This window comes from Podospora anserina, chromosome 5 (genome assembly GCF_000226545.1).
Source record: "Podospora anserina S mat+ genomic DNA chromosome 5, supercontig 9".
Classification (NCBI taxonomy): Eukaryota; Fungi; Ascomycota; class Sordariomycetes; order Sordariales; family Podosporaceae; genus Podospora; species Podospora anserina.
This window is the reverse complement of record NW_001914843.1, coordinates 66983-86684: the sequence shown is the minus strand read 5'-3', so window position 1 is coordinate 86684 and position 19702 is coordinate 66983. Positions and strand designations below refer to the sequence as shown.

General features: G+C 54.8%; 5 protein-coding genes across 5 annotated transcripts; 2 read left to right on the top strand and 3 right to left on the bottom strand.

The window, feature by feature from the left end:
- Nucleotides 1-524: 524 nt before the first annotated feature.
- On the top strand, nucleotides 525-2161 carry PODANS_5_7810 (uncharacterized protein; the record flags this gene model as incomplete). The annotated part of the gene is made up of 2 exons (XM_001904551.1): nucleotides 525-803; nucleotides 884-2161. The coding sequence occupies 2 exons, from the start codon at nucleotides 525-527 to the stop codon at nucleotides 2159-2161; spliced, it is 1557 nt and encodes a 518-aa protein (XP_001904586.1).
- A 488-nt stretch (nucleotides 2162-2649) lies between these two features.
- PODANS_5_7800 (uncharacterized protein) lies at nucleotides 2650-5096 on the top strand (the record flags this gene model as incomplete). The annotated part of the gene is made up of 3 exons (XM_001904550.1): nucleotides 2650-4778; nucleotides 4855-4932; nucleotides 4988-5096. The coding sequence occupies 3 exons, from the start codon at nucleotides 2650-2652 to the stop codon at nucleotides 5094-5096; spliced, it is 2316 nt and encodes a 771-aa protein (XP_001904585.1).
- Nucleotides 5097-6102: 1006 nt separating this feature from the next.
- On the bottom strand, nucleotides 6103-7673 carry PODANS_5_7780 (uncharacterized protein; the record flags this gene model as incomplete). The annotated part of the gene is made up of 4 exons (XM_001904549.1): nucleotides 6103-6487; nucleotides 6606-6705; nucleotides 6975-7249; nucleotides 7366-7673. 4 exons carry the CDS (start codon nucleotides 7671-7673, stop codon nucleotides 6103-6105), a joined length of 1068 nt encoding a protein of 355 aa, XP_001904584.1.
- A 4215-nt stretch (nucleotides 7674-11888) lies between these two features.
- PODANS_5_7770 (uncharacterized protein) lies at nucleotides 11889-13267 on the bottom strand (the record flags this gene model as incomplete). Its single annotated transcript, XM_001904548.1, has 2 exons — nucleotides 11889-12342; nucleotides 12411-13267. 2 exons carry the CDS (start codon nucleotides 13265-13267, stop codon nucleotides 11889-11891), a joined length of 1311 nt encoding a protein of 436 aa, XP_001904583.1.
- Nucleotides 13268-15762: 2495 nt separating this feature from the next.
- PODANS_5_7760 (uncharacterized protein) lies at nucleotides 15763-19358 on the bottom strand (the record flags this gene model as incomplete). Its single annotated transcript, XM_001904547.1, has 2 exons — nucleotides 15763-16719; nucleotides 16782-19358. The coding sequence occupies 2 exons, from the start codon at nucleotides 19356-19358 to the stop codon at nucleotides 15763-15765; spliced, it is 3534 nt and encodes a 1177-aa protein (XP_001904582.1).
- Nucleotides 19359-19702: the final 344 nt, after the last annotated feature.

Below are 19702 nucleotides of genomic sequence, written 5' to 3'. Positions count from 1 at the left end.
GAGGCCTTTGACTGGTTGCTTGTCCTGATCGTGAATTAGGTTCTAGAAGATCTTGGATGGGTCTTCGATGACGAGAAGTCAGGCACTCAAGATCACCCCCAAAACCACCCAAAAAGCTGGGGATGGCAGCTCTTCTCTGACGTCGTTGGAATTTTTTGACAGCCCCAGATCCACAGTCGTTTGGCACGTTGCTTGGCATCTGCGGGGGTGGTTTTAGCGCGATGCAGTCCCACCGACCAGTTTGAACTTCGGGGGTCGCTATCCGGGTTCCTGGACCACAGCCTCATCAAGAAGCCATTGACCAGTCAAAAAGCCGCGCTATCTGTCTTTTCATCTGTTCCTCCTGAGTGTTCGTCCAGAGTTTGGTCTTTTCTATCTGTTGATTTGTAAGATACCTTGAGAGGAACAGAACATCAGAAATCAGACGGTTTCACGACCAAAACGTGGCCAACCTGTCATCGCCCGCTCAATCTCACCGATCTCACTCCAACACGTTCCCCAGCCAATCATCTAGTCTCACCCACATGTCCAACTCCTCCAACCCGAACCCGAGCAGCAGCAGCAGCAGCAGCAGCTTGTTGACACCCAGTCCCTCCTCCCCAGCCGGGACCCCCACACCCTTCGGATCCAACGTTCCGACACCACATGGTGGCCAGAACGTGCCACCACAACCACCGGCTCCCGTCCCCACCATCGTGACCCATCGACAGCAGCAGCCACCGGTGGGCCTGACGTACACGGGCCGAAGGACGCACAAAAAGAGCCGCACCGGTTGTGCCATCTGCAAGGCTCGTAAGATCAAGGTCTGCGCTCTCCCCCTACTCTTCCGATCGTTTCAAAATCTAGATAGCTCCGATCTAACCAGACTGTCGGGTTCCCCCAGTGTGACGAACGCCACCCGTCATGTCTCAACTGCATCTCGCACGGGGTCGAGTGCCCTTTTCTCACCGCTCCACCGGGGACCGCCACTCCAGTCACGCTTGGGATTCCCAACAGAACCAGTGGTGCGAGGCATGCTGCCAAAACTGCCACGAGAGCGTCCCGCTCGCCGTCGTCGCCTTCGGGTCCGTATCCTCACTCTCAGTCGGTCGAGTCGGATGTTTTGCCGCTGTTGGAGCTGGAGCTGCTGCACAACTTTACCTCGAGGACATATCTCACTCTGGCGTCTGACGCTGGCGTGCGGGAGTTTTGGCGGGTGGATGTGGTGGACGCGGCGCTAAAGTGTGATTTTATCATGAGGGCTGTGCTGGCGATTAGTTCGTTGCATCTTGCTTACCATCAGGAGAGCTCGGAGAGGAGGGATTTTTATACCGCGCAGGGGATGGTGCTGCATCAGAAGGCGAGCAGGGAGGCGATGAAGTATTTGAGTGATGATGGGCAGCATCATCTGCTGCGGGTGGATAAGGATGCGGCTGCGAGGTTGTTTTTGTTTAGCATGTTGACGATATATTTTGGTAGGTCTTGCAGTTCAGGTAGTGTTGGAAGACTCTTTGTGCTGACATGGTCGACAGCATTGGCAAGTCCGAGGAGACCTCACTCAGAGGGGGGGTCCTTTTTCATCAACGAAACATCGTCTTTTCCAGAGTGGACGTTTCTTGTTACGGGCGCCAAATCACTGAGCAGTGTCCTCGGGCCGAGAGGCCACGAGACAATGCTAGCGCCGTTTCTCGCGTATGGAGGGCAGAGGTGGAGGACGCACAGAGCAAAGATGCAAGAGAGCCAGATGGGAGAGGCATGGGGGCCGCTGTCTGCTCTGAGACAAAATATCCTGGGTAGCATGCAGAAACAAGAAGGCCAGGAGGGTGCCCAAGAGCGACTGGCTACGTATATCCACGCTCTTGATGAGCTGGAGTTATCGTTGGTGATCATCACGCGAGAACAGAATGGAGAAGGGGCGGAGGAGGAAAAGGATGTGTTGGATGCTATGCTGTGGTTGTGGGAGGTGTCAGACTCGCTTGTGCCGCTGCTCAAGATACCCACACCGGAAGCGGTGGCCATCTTTGCGCATTTTTGTATACTGTGGAAACATCATGAGAGGACGTGGTGGCTTCAGGGATGGGGGGACCACTTGGTGGAGAGGGCGCATGAGATCTTGGATGAGGAGCACAGGGAGTGGATCGAGTGGCCTTTGAGGGTTGTTGGGCTTGGTTTGGGGCGGTAGGTTTTACTTACCTCACACTACAAGAACCTATGGATACATGAGGGTAATAGATTTGGATATGATGCCACTATGAGCGTTTTTGATTCCGTGACTTCCGTTGTGTGAGGGCATTCCCGGGTCATGACAGCCAATGGGAAAAGTGGGCCGATCCGACAGCTTGGTTGTTGTGCAGGAGGGGGGTTGATTGGTGGGACTGCCCTACGTCATCGATACGACAGAGCTCCTGCGGGTTATCAACCTGCCATCCGAAGCTGAAACTGCAAAAAACTGCGATGAACGAACGCTCTCTCAAACCATTGCATGCATCTCGCACAGACAACGACCGTTCGCTATACAATTTAGTTTAACGGCGCGGCCCGCGACACTTTGACACCGCCCTACCGTTGAACTAGCACTCATACGACCACAACTACGGAACGGTCTCACTAGGTATCAGCAAACACAACCTTCAACAAACATCACGACAACCCGAAAAAAACACCACCAAAATGCCCCGATCCGAAATCCCCATCCCCAACCCCCCCGCCCTCCCCTCCTCCCTCCCAGACAGCATCCTCCACGACCTATCTGTCACCCTCCCTCCCAAACCCCTCCCCCCCACCGACCTCGCCTCCCTCAAAGCCTTCCAGCGAGCAGCAAACTACCTCGCGGCATCCATGATCTTCCTCCGCTCCAACACTCTGCTGCAAAACCCCCTCTCCCACAACGACATCAAGCCCCGTCTCCTCGGGCACTGGGGCACCTGCCCTGGCCTCGTCCTTGTGTATTCCCACCTCAACCTTCTTTTGCGAAACAACCCCGACCTAGAAATGATTTTCGTCATCGGTCCCGGTCACGGCGCTCCCGCTGCGCTGGCTGCTTTATGGCTTGAGGGGTCACTGGAGAGGTTTTACCCCGGGGAGTATGATCTCACGGAAAGCGGGTTTCATAACCTGGTGACGAGATTTTCTGTGCCGGGGGGGTTTCCGAGTCATATCAATGCCGAGACTCCGGGTGCTATTCATGAGGGGGGGGAGTTGGGGTATGCGCTGGGGGCGGCGTTTGGTGCTGTCATGGACAAGCCTGATTTGGTCGTCACGGTAGTGGTTGGTGATGGAGAAGCGGAGACGGGACCGACGGCTACGGCGTGGCATGCGATCAAATTCTTGGACCCGAAGGAGTCGGGGGCGGTGATCCCGATACTGCATGTCAACGGGTTCAAGATTAGCGAGAGGACTATTTTTGGGTGTATGGATGACAAGGAGATTGTGGCTTTGTTTAGTGGGTATGGGTATCAGGTTTTGGTGGTGGAGGATTTGGAACGGGTGGATGAGGAGTTGCAGGGGGGGTTGGACTGGGCTTTGGGGGAGATCAGGAAGATACAGAAGGCGGCGAGGGAGGGGAGGGCAGTGGTTAAGCCGAGGTGGCCGATGATTGTGCTGAGGACGCCGAAGGGGTGGACGGGGCCGAAGGAGGTGGATGGGAAGATTATTGAGGGGAGTTTTCACTCGCATCAGGTGCCGCTTCCCAAGGCGGGGGAGGAGGATGGACAGCTGGGGGACTTGGGGAAGTGGCTTGAGAGTTATCGGATTGGGGAGCTGGTTAAGGACGGAAGGCCGACGGAGGAGGTGACGAGGATTTTACCGCGGGAGAGGGAGAGGAGGTTGGGGCAGAATAGGCTGACGTATGATGCCTATGAGGGGTTGAAGAGGGTTGATTGGAGGGAGTTTACGGTGGAGAAGGGGACTGATCAGAGCTGCATGAAGGTTACGGGCAAGTTTTTGGACAGGGTGTTTCGGGAGAATCCGAAGAGCATAAGGTTGTTTTCGCCGGATGAGCTGGAGAGCAACAAGCTGGATGCGATACTGGATCACACGCAGAGGAACTTTCAGTGGGATGAGTATTCGAGGGGGAACGGGGGAAGGGTGATCGAGGTGCTGTCGGAGCATGACTGCCAGGCTTTCATGCAGGGGTATACTCTGACTGGGAGGACTGCCATCTTTCCTAGTTATGAGTCTTTTTTGGGTATTGTCCACACCATGATGGTGCAGTACTCCAAGTTTGTCAAGATCGCCCGGGAAGTTCCCTGGAGGGGGGATTTGGCGTCGATCAACTACATTGAAACCAGCACTTGGGCTCGGCAGGAGCACAATGGGTTTTCTCATCAGAACCCCAGCTTCATTGGTGCGGTTCTTAACCTCAAGGCTGAGGCTGCGAGGGTTTATCTTCCTCCCGACGCCAATTGTTTTTTGTCGACTGTTCACCACTGCCTCGGGTCAAGGAATTATACGAATCTCATCATCGGGTCCAAGCAGCCTACTGCTGTGTACCTCTCTGCAGAAGAAGCGGCCGAACACTGCAGGCGAGGCGCGAGCATCTGGCAGTTTGCCTCGACCCCTCTCGGGCCGAACGAGGAGCCGGATGTTGTCTTGGTGGGCATCGGGGTGGAGGTCACGTTTGAGGTTATCAAGGCGGCGGAACTGCTCCGGGAGATTTGTCCGGCGTTGAAGGTCAGAGTGGTGAATGTTACCGACCTTATGATTCTTGCTCCTGTGAGCAGGCACCCTCATGCGTTGAGCAAGGAGAGGTTTTTGGAGTTGTTTACGCGGGAGAGGCCGGTGTTGTTTAATTATCATGGGTATCCGACTGAGCTGCAGGGGTTGTTGTTTGGACGAGAGGGGGTGGGGAGGATGAGGACGAGAGGGGGTGGGGAGGATGAGGCTTGAGGGGTATAGGGAGGAGGGGACGACGACGACTCCGATTGATATGAAGTTGTTGAATGGGGTCAATAGGTTTTGATGTTGCTAGGTGGGCGGTGGTGGAGGGGGTGAGGGAGGGGGATAACAGGGAGGAGGTGTTGGGGGAGATTGAGAAGAGGGTTGGGGAGGTGAGGGGGTTTGTTGAGAGGGAGGGGAAGGATCCGGATGATATGTATGAGGTTGCTAGGTTTGAGTAGGAGGGCTTCCTTGGTGGATAAAGGTATGTTGGTGTTTTGTTTTTTGATGAATAGAGTAGAGGTTGTGGCTTGCCGTCAACCTGGAATTTTTTGTACATCCATCCCCCAACGAGCTGAATTGTGATTCACATATTGCATGGTGCCATGTGTGTGGTGTAGACAGAGTATTGCTCAGAAAAAGCCGGGGGTATATATATTCAGCAAAAACAAAAACGCTAAAACGCGGCAAAATCAGAGACCGAAAAAAAAATATCAACGCTACCTTAAAGACCTTGTGTCATGCCCGTACCAGGTACCTACTATAAAAAGCAAAAGTTGGGGGGTTTTTGTGAAAAGGCCACAACGACACAACACACACACACACACGCCTTTTTAATCCCCTTCCCCGTCCCCTTTCCCTTTCCCTTTCCCCCACCCCCCGACCAGAAATGAAATCCCCTGTTTGTTTTTCGACCCATGTTTGTTTGCCCGTTTCCATTCGCCCCTCCCCCAACCCCCCGTTTCCCAACCGAGTCCTGGAAAAAAAACCTCTGTTGATTTGCCCCCTCCCGCTACCCTTTGCCCTGAGAAATAAGTGAGGGTATCCCGTGAAAAGAAAAGGAAAAAAAAGAAATATGGTTGTTGCTTGCTTCCTGTTGTTGTTGTTGTTGTTGTTGTTACAATGCGTGTTTGGTGTCGCTCGTTTGTTCTGTGGGTCCCTTTTGTCGAGTCGGCGTTGTTGGTGTGAATCCTCCTCTATTAAGTATCGGCTTTATTCCCTTCCGATGTGTATAAGTTTTTGTTGTAGCTGTTGTTGTTGTTGTTGTTGTTGTTGTTGTTGTTGTTGTTGTTGTTGTTGTTGTTGTTGTTGTTGCCCACGACAAGAGCCGGCCGTGTGGTGGGTTGTTGTTTGGTGTAGCGTGTAAGGTCTGCTTGCTGGGTTAGGATGAGGTGTGTCATCAGAGATCGGAGCTCCTCAAACAGCCCCTGCTCTCCCCCAGATACAGCCTCCGCAAAGAAGAACAAGCTAAACAGCATCAGCAGCGCGAGCACCACCGTCGTGACAGCCGCAATGACGACAATCTCCGACTTTCTGAGCCGCTCCCGCTGCTGCTCCTCCACGCGCTGGTGCTCGCTGCCCCCCCCGCCGGTTGCTCTTTTGCGCGAGCTGCGCGGCCTGGGCGGCGCGAAAGGCAGCGTCGGTCCCGTCCCAGTGCTCCATGGGTAACGAGTTGGTCAGCTCCTTTGACTCGTCGAGTGTCTTGATCAAAACGGCTGGCTTGTCCTCGTTGAGGGCCAGCGCCTTGACCAGCCGGACAGGTGACCCGACGGCGAGGGTCATGGGTGGGATGTTGCAGTTTACTACCGTGCCGGCGCCAATGACTGCGCCGTTTCCAATCGAGACACCCGGTCTGCATGGTCAGCAAAAAGCATCAGGTAACCGGGGGGGGGGGGGGGGGTTAATCTGACCAATCATATTTGAGAGGTGTATCATGAAAAGAACCCCCCAAAAAAAGAAAAAGAACTCACAGGATGGTGACGTTGGCGCCGATCCAAACATCGTTGCCAATCGTGACGGGAGCACCGGTGCTCAGCTTGGTCGTCCTTCGCCCTTCCAGGCTGACTGGGTCTGTTGTTGTGTGTTAGTGTCATGTCTTGTTGGTCATCGACTTCCCCATTGGGATGCATCTGCAGCAGTGCGAGACAAAAGGTCCCGCAACCTTGATCCTCGGGAACAGCTCCCGTTTGCCCGGACCGGATGATTCCGAGACATGAGAAGGGAGGCGGGGGGAAGGGAAAGCAGGCTGAGCTGAACACACCACACAGAGAGAAAGAAAAGAAACGAGACCGGGGAGGGAGAGAGAAGGGGGGAGAGAGAGGGGGAGAGAGAAAACTTACGACCAACGCAGACAATGGTGCAATTGGTGCCAATGTTGCAGCGTTCCCCAATGATCAAGTCAGCCACGGGCGTGTCGAGGATCACGCAGTTGCGGTTGATGAAGGTGGTGCTCGCCACCTTGAGACGAGTACCGTAGTCAACCCAGAGAGGAGGCTTGACAAACGGGATGGTGGCCTTGAGGGTAGGGTTGGTGATGGCCTGGTCGTGGGTGACCATGGTGCCCTCCTCTGCCGAAGTACCATCCGCCTTCTTAGGACGGTTGGGCTTGACAATGCTACAAGAAACAAAACAAAAAAAAACGTTTGTTAGCCGTCGAAACACAGGGCACATGAAACAAACTCCGAGGTACTCGGCCGGGACCGATCGGAGAATAAGAAACATAAAACGTACTCGAGCCACTTCTCGCCGCGGACTTTTACGTCGGCATCCTCTGGTGTGCTGTTGAATGCACGGCATGCTGCTGCACACGAGTTGCGCACGCTGCGGAAGTCGCCTTGTCCTGCAGGGAAGGAGACCTCGATGCCGTGGTACTGCTGCTTGAAGGCGGCAGTCGGGAAGGGTTGGTCACTCATGGCTGCGTCGGTGTTGTTGGGTGAGATATCGGACCGAGAAGCCGCGTAAGGGTTGCTGGTGTATCGAAAGTGTTGTCGCCAACGGAGCGAGGTCTTTTCCTCGATATGACCAGAGTAGGGGATCATGAAATGGTAGGCTGGTGGTTGTTGTTGCGGGAGGGGGTGAGTGTGCAAAGGTGCCAAGTGGCCGGGATCTTATACTCGGGGATACTGCAGACAGAGAGGCCGGCTGACGGTATCGGGAGTCGGTGGACAAAGAGGCTCTATGCTATCTAGGCAGGTGATTGCTGCCAGGTGGCCGGCTTCAATTGCTCTTTCACCGGCTTCGATGAAGAAGATACGAGGAGTCTCAAGTTCCTGATCCAGCTCCCGAGGAGCAACCCAAGGGAGGGGGGGGGAAGGGGGCCGGCCCGGCGGATGACGTGGAGGGCTTCCCCGGACACCCCAAAGCCAGTGAGTGGGAGCAGTGAGGGAAAAAAGCAATTCGGTTGTCTCAGGTGTGGTGTGGCAGCTTTTCTCGGATTAAAGTCTTTTATGGAAGCGTGTGCGTGTTGGGTTGGTTCCAGCTGCAGTGGTGGTGGCGGTGGTGCTGGAGGAGTTGGATGTGTTGCTGGACGGGTACGGGGCCGGGACGTGTTGATTCGGAGCACAGGTGGTGAGGAGGGTTGATGCGATGCTGGTCATGGTCGTGGTTCATCGCCATGGCCGACAGCAGCAACAACGACAGCACCGGCACGGCTCGGGATGAAAGTTGGCGAGTTCTTCTTGATAGCAGACGAGAGACACACTCATGACGGAATTGGCTCCGCCCCGGGGTATTTAAGACTTGCCGGGCGAGGGACGGATGGCAAGCAGAGCAGATCAGCGAATTTGATGACCTGGGTCCCTGAGCCCATTTTGTTCAATTTTCTCGTTGCGCCTCTCTGCAACCCCTGTCCCGGCTCAGCCCAAGCAATCCGTCAGCCCGGGGGGGGGGGGGGCGAGCCAGGGCAGTGGGTTCGTTCTTGTGCACACACCCTCCATCAACCATTCACCCACTTAAATATGACACGCAGGGGCCGCCTGGTGCTCGGTGCTCGTGAACAAGAGAGAAAATCGGATCAGCAAATCTGAACAGAAGCAAGGACCTCGAGCGGGAAATGGAGCCCAAGAGGTGTCTAGTGCCGTGCTGTATGCTGTAGTGTCTGTCAGGGGGTTCGGAATTTGCTCCAGAGGTGACAGAGGTAGCAGAGACGTGAGAGGGCCACCAAAAGAGGACATTGGGCCGTCGTGTGACCAAGCCCCCGGGAGACCTGGGTTAGTTCCCCGTGTGCACACGCCATGTTCGTAGCCCTGCATACGCCGGGGGGAGTCCCAGGAACAGTGGCATCAGAGTGGAACCCCAGCTGGCTGACACAACCAACCAATGGTGGGGACTGTGCAGGTCATCCATCGCTGTTGGTGCTGCCCCTCTGGAGGAAGAAATCTGAGATGTGACTGTCAGTTCTCAGTGGTCGGCTCGTGCCTTGTTCTGGTCTGGCCCCAAGCCACCCCTCCACCGACAACCGCTGGGAGTTGGGAATCGAAGAAAAGAAAAAAGGGCGGACTCCTCACCGAACGATCCGACACCTCCAGGTCCCGTCCTCCGCCATTGGACCGCGGAGCCATCCCGGTTGCCGTTGGGGTGGTGCCCTCAGCACACACAGGCAGCGGCAGCGGCAGCGGGCAGCACACCTCAGGGGGGGCGGGTGAGCTCTGCTGCACTGCTACAGCCCAGAATGGTCCCAGTTGCTCCGTGGGATTACGCGCGCTAGACTCGCACACTAGGATGTTCCGAGGTAGCGTACCTGATCAATCAGAGCATCGGCCAAGATGGCTGTTCGCCGTTGGATAGTCTGAATGGTGTAGTGGTAGTGTATGCGAGGGAGGAGGGATGGAGGGCTGGTGGTGACAAGTGGGTGAGTGAGAGGAAAATAAGAAAATGTGTGTTTCGAGGTAATTCGCAGCGCATACACCGGTCCGGGCGATCCGTGACCTCTCCAGAGAGGTTCCGGGTCCCCGGCGGCCAGTCCCCCGCCCCCCTGGGCTCGAAGAATCCCGGCAGTAGTGGGGATTAGCTCGGCGTGGGCTGCCGGCGGCGACTAGCAGATCACACACAGGCTTGGATTACTCAATCACCCAAATCCCTCCCAGGGCATTGTTGCGCACACCACCTGGGGGAGTGTTTGTGTTTGTTTCACATTGTGTTGTTCTCTTCTTGGCCACGACGCTACCCCCACGTATGTAGAGTGTATATTTTTACCTTTGTGTTACTTTTTTCTATTTTTTGCGCGCAAAACAAAAGCACTTGTTCTTCCACTTTCCTTCCCCTGACTAAGGTAGTTGCAGTGTACCTGGCTAGCCCCAAGCAAATTAACTTAGTGGTGTTAATAAGCTTTGGGTGGGGTTCTGTCCCCCTTCCTCTCCCCCAAAACCGGGCGGCCGGGTGGGTGCCGCGCACCAAACGCCAGTGCGGAGCCCGCAGCTGCGGCGTCGTCATTGTCGGCTCACTCCGTTTATTAGTTACATCTCGGTTGCCTCCACCCGCATTGCGCTTTTCAACACTCTCGACACTGTACCGATGCTTTCATCACACACACCATCATCATCGCTGACCGGTGTAGTGTAATAAAATGCATGACACTGCATCCATCGGGTAGTTAGCCTGAGCAGCCGCGACCAACGAGTGATTGACATGGAAGAAGAAAGTCGCGGAAGCGAAAACAGCGCATAGGTCTCGAAGGACAAGAAGGGCAGTTCATCGGCCGGATAAACGCCGGTGCATACTCCGTACGAAGTATGTAAAGATACATCGACACGAGAGCGGCTATGCCCGCCCTGCAGTGCAAGTGTTGCTTGCGTCTCGGAGGGGGGCCTCGCAGTGCAGTGGTGGAAGCAGGGCGTGCGTGATGCAACGACGGGAAGCCGTGTGTGTGGCCAGCCAGCCCAGGGCAGCAAGCCTGGTCCCAGCACCAGCCGCGCAGCCGAGAATGACACCCAAGACCCTCCTTTGCAGCACATCAGCTGGCCTCTGACAAACACCCCCTCCAGCTGCCATAAAGATATCCGTGATAGGTGCCTTGTAGTCCACCGGGGGAGGGGGATTCTCTGCTCGCTCGCTCGCTCGCAACACCGTATCCGCACGCACAGGGTAGCAGTGGTGAGGCCTGACGGGAAGGAAGATATCCGAAAAGAGGGAAGCGGTGAGGAGAGCCAATTGCCGACTCACCGTCGTATTTCCCCCCCTCCACCACCCCCCCTCATCAAAAGTCAGGAGGATGGATGCAACAAACCAGCTTTCCATGAATTCCCATCCTTCCTTTCCCGTGGTGTTCAACATGAGCGATTCGAATAGCGCACTTCAGGGTTCAAGGGCAAAGCAAGAAAAGTGGAAACATCGATGAAGTGAAACACTGATCAAATCCGGGAACCACATGGGACGATGATTCCCCCGCGTGCTTTCGGACACCGGAGGAAATGATCCTCCATTCCACCATCTCAAAACGAGTGGAAATCTTAACAAGTCCCCTTGGGGTTTGGTCAGGTACTTGGATACCAATCAAGTGGATCGATCCCGAATCTTAACCGAGATCCTATCCATCGCCCAGGCATCAAATTCTTGGTGTCATGATGACTTCATAGTGCCAAGACGGGGGCGTGTTATATATGTCTACGTGCCCCCTCATCAGACAAGTAACAATTGGCTTATAGCTACGGGGTGAACTCCGATATTCGTTCCGGCCTTTCACGATCCATCTTGGCCCTGCATCCGTGAGTTTCTTGAGAACGAGGCTGGCAGAGTCCGGTTGGTCTGGAGTAAGGGCACGGCAAATGCACGTGGTGGCTTTAAAATGGGTGTGTGTAGCGAAGGAGGTTCCTCGAGTTGGGAAGTGATGGGCTTTAACTCACCCGAATGTTCCTCAGCTGAGTGTTTGGCTCTTGGAGCCCTGGCCTGGTATAGCTATCGGATGCGGGTTGAATCCTGGCATGTAACCTTGAGCTGTGGGCGTTCGGAGATAGAATGGTTGTCTATATGTTAGTGTGTGTGGGGTGGTAATCGAGGTAGCGCTCGGTCCAGGCATGTGTGGAAGGGACCGCTCCATAGGTACCTCCTCTGGCGGAGGAAGATTGGGACTGGGGAGCATTACTCCAGTCATTCACACATCTTCACATCCACGCAATCCAGCCACCAATGGGTGATGCAAAGTCTTGAAACTATGGGTGAGCTTTCTTCTCCCCGGTCACATAAACTCAGATGGCCACTACATCTCACTGAGCCTGAATCCCACCAGGCAACGCACTCAACCCTATCGTCCAGTGTTGTCAGCTCCACGTCACGTCACATACAGTGTCTAAGAAACAAAACTTACACCCCTCGGACTTCTCCTTCACCAACGGCTTCACCTTGCACTTGTTGGCCTTCTTCAAACTCTGCACCTTGATCCCGGGACAATTCGCTGCCGCACAGCCGGCATTCATCGCCTTTTGCAGCTCCTGTCCCTTCCACCCAAAGACGTAATCCGCGTGTTGGCTGTAGCCCGAGCGGTCACCAGTCGACAAGACAAACGGCTGAGAGCCGTCGGCAGGCCAGAGCTCAGGGTCGTTGAAGGGGGTGGTGTCCCAGACGATCTCCAACATGACCTGAGGGATCTTGACCGGGTGAGAAGGAGGACAGGCTTCGGCGGTGCGGAAGGCGCTGAATGGTTGGGGTCCCTCGAGGGGGTAGGCGACGTGGGATTTGTGGTCGGGAGTGTCGAGTGTGACGCCGTCCCAGCAGCTTTGGTCTTGTTAGTCGCCGACGCCGAAGCCGGCAAGAGTATCAAAGGGCGTGAAAAGAGGACTCACGTCGGAAACAGGATATTGCTCCTAATCCCAAAACACTTCCTCTGCGGCAACCCCCAACTATCCACCGCCGGATCCTGACACGGAGGCAGATTATCCCCCTCAAACCCCGGCCCAGTATAACACCTGAAACAAGTCTGCCTGCTCAAGTTGAACCCCGTCGTCGGCCTCGCCCTCAGCGCCGCATCCCCAAAAAACATCCTAAACCCCGGCTTGAAAGCCTTCACCCCCTGCTCCCCCTGCCCAGGACTGACATAATACGCCGTCAACCCCCCCTCCGTCTGCGTGGCAAAAGTATCGTTAAACTGCAGGTTATTCGGAATCTGTTTGACTCGTTTGTAACTACCATTCCGTGCTCTGAAGTACAAGTTGGAAGTCCAGTAGTTGCTAAAGTCGTCGCTGTACGAGCAGCCGGTGCAGGAGGAGCGTTTGGCGATGTCCTTGAGGGGCATGTACGCGTCGAAGGCGTCGCCGCCGACGATTTGGTGCTGGTGGGGGGAGGGGACGGCGCGGGGGTTGACGAGGGGGTCGATGCGGTCGATTACGAGCTGGTGGCAGCCGAAGCGGAGCATTGTTGCGCCTGTGCCGTTGAAGGTGGGGAACTCGGCGATGTCGTCGAAGGTGAGGTCGGGGGGTAGGGGGGGGAAGGGGTCGTTGGGGTCGTTGGGGTTTGGTCCGGGTTGGGGGAGGGGATTGGAGAGGGCTGCTACTCCCAGGAGGGAGAGGGATAGGAGGAGGTTCATGATGGTCACCGGGTGGGGCGTCTTTTGCTGCGGAGAAGATGTGAAGAAAGGAAGTGGGAAGCAAACAAGAGGGGCGGCTAAGAGAGGGGATGGATGAAAAGACCAATTTATGTCCATGCACGGGTGGCTAGTTAATATCTGACATGGAGGTTGGAGTCACACGTAGTAGCTACTACCAACATCAACCAAAAGCCATCATGCACAAAGCGATAGTCCCGTCTGTTGGTCCGCCACAAAACTAATGGGTAGTATCTCACAGCTCACCCCTTCTCCTCCATCCACACAGAAAATCTGACATGACTGAACCCCTTCACCACATGCCTTCCCACGCGGCTCGACCTATCAGACCTCCCTCTCCCCGTACCAAACTCTCTCCCCCTCAGGAAATCTATCCGATTCCGGGCCTCAATGCCCCGAACACATTTCCCATCAACAGATAAATAGCCCCTCACCTGGGTGGTGTGGTAGACGCTTACTCATCTCCTCCTTTTGAGCTACCAGACCCTGCGCCCTCCAATGAAGCCCACATGTGGCTTGTTACACAGCATCCCAACCACATGTTCTCCTCGGCATCTAACGCAGACGTCTCTGTCGTGAAAAAAAGAGTCTCGGCAATCAGCCTTGTCATACTGGCGTTACATTAGCCCTTCTTGGTATCGGAACGGGGCGTCTGTTGTTGGATCGTAGTGTGGGGTTCTAGATTCTAGATGGCAGGACTTGCGAGTTTCCTCATGTGGGAGGGGGAAAGATCTGCCTAGCTAACCTGCCGGGGGGTTGCCGACTTGTCTGCCGATCATGCTGCCTTCAAGACTGAGAAGGTAAGAATTACAACTCTGCGGAATGTCTTGAGACTTCTAGCTCTCTAATGAGAACGCAAAATTAAACCCCATGTAGTTCCGTTCGTCGGCAGCTGTCACGTACCTCAACGTCCATAGTTCACATCGCGTTCGTCTGCTGTACCATGAGCCTCTCGCACCTGTCCTCCCAGAGCAACAGGCACGAGCAACGCACAAGGGCCGAGTGTCGGCAGGAGCAGACATCGAAACCACCCAACGGCAGCTTGGTCAAGTGGTAAGGGGCTCACCTATACAGACTATGCTACGCCTAAGAAGTGGATCCGACAATGGGCTCGAGATTTCCGGTTCGATCATCTTTCTGCTCAAAGTTTCCTTCTTTCTTCTGAACCGCAGAAGCCTCAATGCTCCAGCCACCAGGACAATCTCACCCAATGAATTACAAAAGTGCACCTTCTCCGTGCCCGGCTTCCGTATCACCAACAACATGATGGTCATCCCCCTTTCCCCAAACAGCAAGCGCCGCTCGCCTCGCCCGGGGCGGGCATCAACGCCTTATCAAAGCCTCAGACAAAAAGACAACCCAGCACCCTAATGACGTCCGAGCAGGCGTATACCATCAATTATAAAAAGCAAGACCTTTCTCCCAAAACCCAAACTCATTCTCTCCTTCGTATCTCCAATCAGCTTCCAAACCTCCTTCAACACATTCCCAACCAGAGTAATAACAGTATCCAAAAGTCACCATGTAACTACTACCACCACCCCACACCCACCTGTGTTGAGTACTGACCGTGACAGGTGCTCCACCGGAAAGTTCACCACAGCCGTAACCAACCCGGACGGGTCCAAAAAAGAGGTCACAGCCTACAGGGCGGTCGACTGCGGGAAGAAAACATGCGCGGGTAGCATCAAGTACGATCCTACCGCCAGATAGGACTGAGGTCAACAGCACAGGAACGGTTAGAGTGTTGGTATGCGGGATGTTGTTATCCCAGCAACAAAAGATGCCAAGTTCAGTAGCGTTCACGAGGGCCTTTCGATTTATTCCAATCTCTCTCACCCAGCGCCTTGAACATCATCCCAGCAAGGAAGAATAAACCCATCAGACGGAACAAAGCATTCTACCTGGGCGACAAAATTACTTGTGCAATAGCACTTCTAACCTTCCGCAATATAACCACTCCCAACCACACCATCAAACCTCTTAATAACCTGGAAAACAACAAAAGTTTGTGTAGAAACTTTGACAGGCTTCTTCCTTATCCTGTGAGTTTTCTGGATTTTAAATCCACAAACAGGTGGTTTTTTTTGGGGGCCGTTGAATGTAGAAGCTCACCGAGTCACCTTTGGATTGTCACAAATAAATTTCGTCACCGACGTGGCATCTCACTACCTACCATCACATTACCAAGTAAAACTTCTTTTCACTCATTATATACATATCCCCATTCCATCCCATCCCATCCCATCCCATCCCATCCCACCCACCACAAAGATACCAATCCGCTGGCACTACACAAAGAAGCGTCAAAAGCGACGTCATTAAAAGAAGCCGTACTACCATCAAGTACCTATAAAACAGCAGCGGCCAGATTCATCTCTCCTTCATCCGACAACCCACACCGCAAAAGCAACGGAAAAAAACCAGGGGTATCCGTATGTATGTGTTCCCAACAACAAAACCTGCTAAGCCCATGTCAACAAAAAACAAAATTTCATCCCGAGTCCGTATCCTTTTTTCGCACGCAACACAAAAACCCCGCCATTATCGAAAACCCCCCTGGCTCAGGAGGCATCCCCAAACTTGTAGTCCACCTAGGCCTTCTTTGCAACCCCTCCTGTGCCATTCACTGGCGCAGCCCCTTCGGGAGCAACATTGGTGGTGCTCCCTCCGGCAACCTTGTCCTTGACTTGCGTCTTCTTGTCGTGCATGTACTCTCTGAAACCCCGGCGAATATGTGTCGAGGCCCGCTTGCCGCGAATACTAGTCAGCGTCCTCAATGGCGGGCCAAAACGTTCGCTCGCGCTATCCGTTGCGATATCCTTTGATTTCTGCGCTTCAGCATCCTCCGACGTCTTCTCCAAGTCATCCTTCTTCTTGCTCTTGCGGAGACGGAGCTTGGGGAACTTGATGTGAGGAGTCAAGGCGGCGGCCCACGCATCAGGGAACTTGCGAATCAGGATACCCCAGGGGACGGAGATGGCACCCAGTCCAATAGACATGCCCCACTCCTTTCCGGTGAGAGGACGGATTCCAAAGGCGGCACCGCCCACGAAGATGATGAGGACCTGGCCACCGATCATGATCAGATTGATAACGATGTAAAACCGGTTGCGAGTAATGCCTTCAAAAATGTTGAGGTGGTTATCAAGACGGCGACTGTTGAGCTGGTTGAAGATCTGGAGCCAGACAAACGTGTTGAACACGAGGGTCTTCATGTGCTCTTGCTGATCGAGGTTGGTCATATCGTAGCCCATCAACGTGGGACCGGCAAAATGCAGGACGAGCGTAATGGCGAGCTGGCAGATGGCTTGACCGATGATCATCTTACCCATGCGAGTGTTGATCAGCGGGGCCGTCTTCTTGTCGGGAGCGCGGTTGAGAATTGAATCGGTGGGAGGATCAGTGGCAAGGGCAAGGGCGGCAAACGTGTCCATGATGAGGTTGACCCAAAGAAGTTGAACAGCGTTGAGGACGGATTCTTCCTTGTCGCTGGCAACTGCTGTAACGAAGGTGACGACCACGGCGGTGACGTTGACCGTGAGTTGGAACTTTGGAACATGTCAGCGTTGTTCATCATCACACAACAGAGACATCAGAGGAGCATACATACCTGCAGGAACTTCTTGACGGCGTCATTGACCGCACGACCCCAGCTGATACCCTTGACAATGGAAGCAAAGTTGTCATCCATGAGAATGATAGCGGCAGCCTCCTTGGCGACTTCAGTACCGGCGATACCCATGGCAAAGCCGATATCAGCCATCTTGAGAGCCGGGGCATCGTTGGTACCGTCGCCAGTGACAGCAACCGTTTCACCGAGATCCTTCAACGTCTTGACCAGAATACGCTTGTCCTCAGGACTGGAACGGGCGAGCACCTCGAGCTTGGGTACGAGCTCCTTCAACTCCTCAGGGGTCTTGCGACGGAAAACGGGGCCCTCCATGGCGATGCCGCCCTCCTCGGGGTTGTAAATACCGCATTCCTTGGCGATAGCGCGACCGGTGAGCAGATTATCGCCTGTGACCATGCGAACCTTGACGTGAGCACGCTTGCAGTCCTCGATAGCCTTCTTGACGGTGGGTCTCAGGGGGTCCTTGATGCCAAAGATGGCAAGGAGTGTCATGTCCTTGTGAACCTTGTCGAACTCAGCCGCTGTGAGCTCCGTCTGCCCAGCCAATTCCGGGGGCGGCCAGGACTCAAAGTCGCGGTACGAGGATCCAATTGTGCGGAGGGTTTGGCCGGCATATGAAGTGATGGTCTCGGCGAACATTTCGCGGTCGTCTTCCGTCATGTCCACGGCGGAAAGCTCCTCGGAACTGGCATCGGCGATAACCTTGGAGCACTTGCCCAACAGAATCTCGGAGGCACCCTTGACGTATGCGCGGAACCTGCCGTCGGGGAGCTTGACGACGGTTGCCATGTACTTGACAGCCGAATCGAAAGGGACAACCTGGACAACGTTGGAATTGGCCCGCTCCTCCTGGACAGGGGCGGAGCCGAGGTGATCGCGACTGAGGACAAGCAGCGCAACTTCCGTCTTGGACCCAACAAATGTCTTCTCGCCTTCAGATTCGCCCTCAAAAGCAGTCGAGTTGACAGCGTTTGCCTGCACAAGAAGCCTCTTGACCGTGTTGCTCAAGCTCTGGGTGAATTCGGTAATCGGAACGTTGGGAACCGTGTTGGCAGCGGACTTTTCGGTCTTGATGCCAGGGTCGTCATCCAGAGGGGCGTCGGTCCCGCCAAAGCTGATACTTTTGCCGAGTGTTGTCGCTACCACTGTCATCTTGTTTTGTGTGAGAGTACCGGTCTTGTCGGAGCATACTGTCGTCGCATTGCCCATCGTCTCACAAGCCTTCAAGACGCGCACCAAGTTGTTGTCGCGCATCATCCTGGTGGTGGCAAAAGCAAGTGCCAGGGTGACAGCCAGTGGCAGACCCTCGGGAACAGCAACGACGACGACCGTCACAGCAGTGATGAAGAGCCGGAGGAAGGTCTGGCCCTTTTGGTCGGGTGTATCCTGGCTGCCCGGGAGGGAGGCAAGAAACTTGATGAAAAGAACGACGAACAAGAGCAAAGCAGCGCCACCACCAAACTTGGCAATGCCATCTGCCAGGCGGTTGAGCTTCTTTTGCAAAGGCGTGTCTTCGGTCTCGGTGTGCAAGGACATCATGGTGCGTCCGTAGCAAGAATTGACACCGACAGCTGTGACCAAAAAGGTGCCAGTGCCTTCATTGACCTTGCTGCCGGAGATGATGAATGGGTCGAGCTTCTCGATGTCGTGTGGTGCCTCTTCGCCTCTCGAGATGGCCTCGAGGATCCTGTACACTTCCTCGCCCGAAACCTTTTTCAAGAGGTCTGATTCGCCAGTAGCCGAAGACTCGTCGCATTTCACTCCGTGCCCACTGATGAAGATGCCGTCGACCGGCACCATGTCACCTTGACTCAGATGCATGACATCACCCACCACAATATCAAAGACGGAGATCTCGGCAGACTTGCCGGAGCGAATAACCTTGACGGTGCGATCGTTGTGTTTCTTGTTGAGCTTGTTGAATTGCCGTTCCATTTGCCAGTCGTTCAGCGTACCAACCACCACCACAATGATGATAGCGACCATGATGGCCACACCCTCGACCCATTCGACCTTGGCGCCCTCCTCAGCAGGGGGCTGGCCCGGTGCAACCGGCTCCGGTTCATGAGTGACACCAAAGGTCTGATACAGACCAAGCGCAAGCGATACAACGGCGGCGGCCGTCAGCAAGATCAAGATCTTGTCGTTGTAGGTGATCCAGGCGAGCTGCAGCAGCGATTTGCTCTTCTTCTCTGGCAATCTGTTCTCCTTGAAGATGCGCTTGCGGTCTGCAAAGGCGCCACCGGCATCGTGAGTTGAAGTTGTGGCATTGGCAGCAGCGGCAGCGGCGGCCGGATTGTCGCCCTTGACGGTGGGTTCAGTGTCGCCATGAGATCCATATTTTGGCACGCCCTTGGGCGCGACCTCCTCAAAGGCAACGGACGAGCCCACCAAGGTTTCGTCGACACTCAAACCGCCCTCGCGGTTTGTCTGTAGACCCTTTTCCAACCCAGCCAAACCACCGACGGCAAAGAAAGCATTGAGACTCTTTGGGTTGAAGAACTTGGCGAGCTGTCCGGGGGAGTAGGCGAACTTGTTGTTCTCGACAATGAACATGTCCTCGGTGCCCGGGTCGGGCGTCAGGGCGTCTTCGACATCGAGGTGGAATTTTGAGCTAGCTTTGTGGTCGCCATTGCCGGTTGTTGTGGTCGCGGTGCTGGGCGCATCGCGTTCCTTGGTGGCGGGACTCAAGCCGGCCGACTGCAAGCACAGGGTCGGTCAGTGGTCTTGATCACGACGCGCAAACAAGATATTCTACACATAACATACCTCATGTTTTGGTGGATCAGGATCCGCCATTGTTGCTGATGTGTTGAGATAAATGATATGGCGTGGTTGCTCGTCAATTGGGCAAACACATCAATGAAGGGAGAGGGTGGTGAAGGTGGGTGGGTGATCTG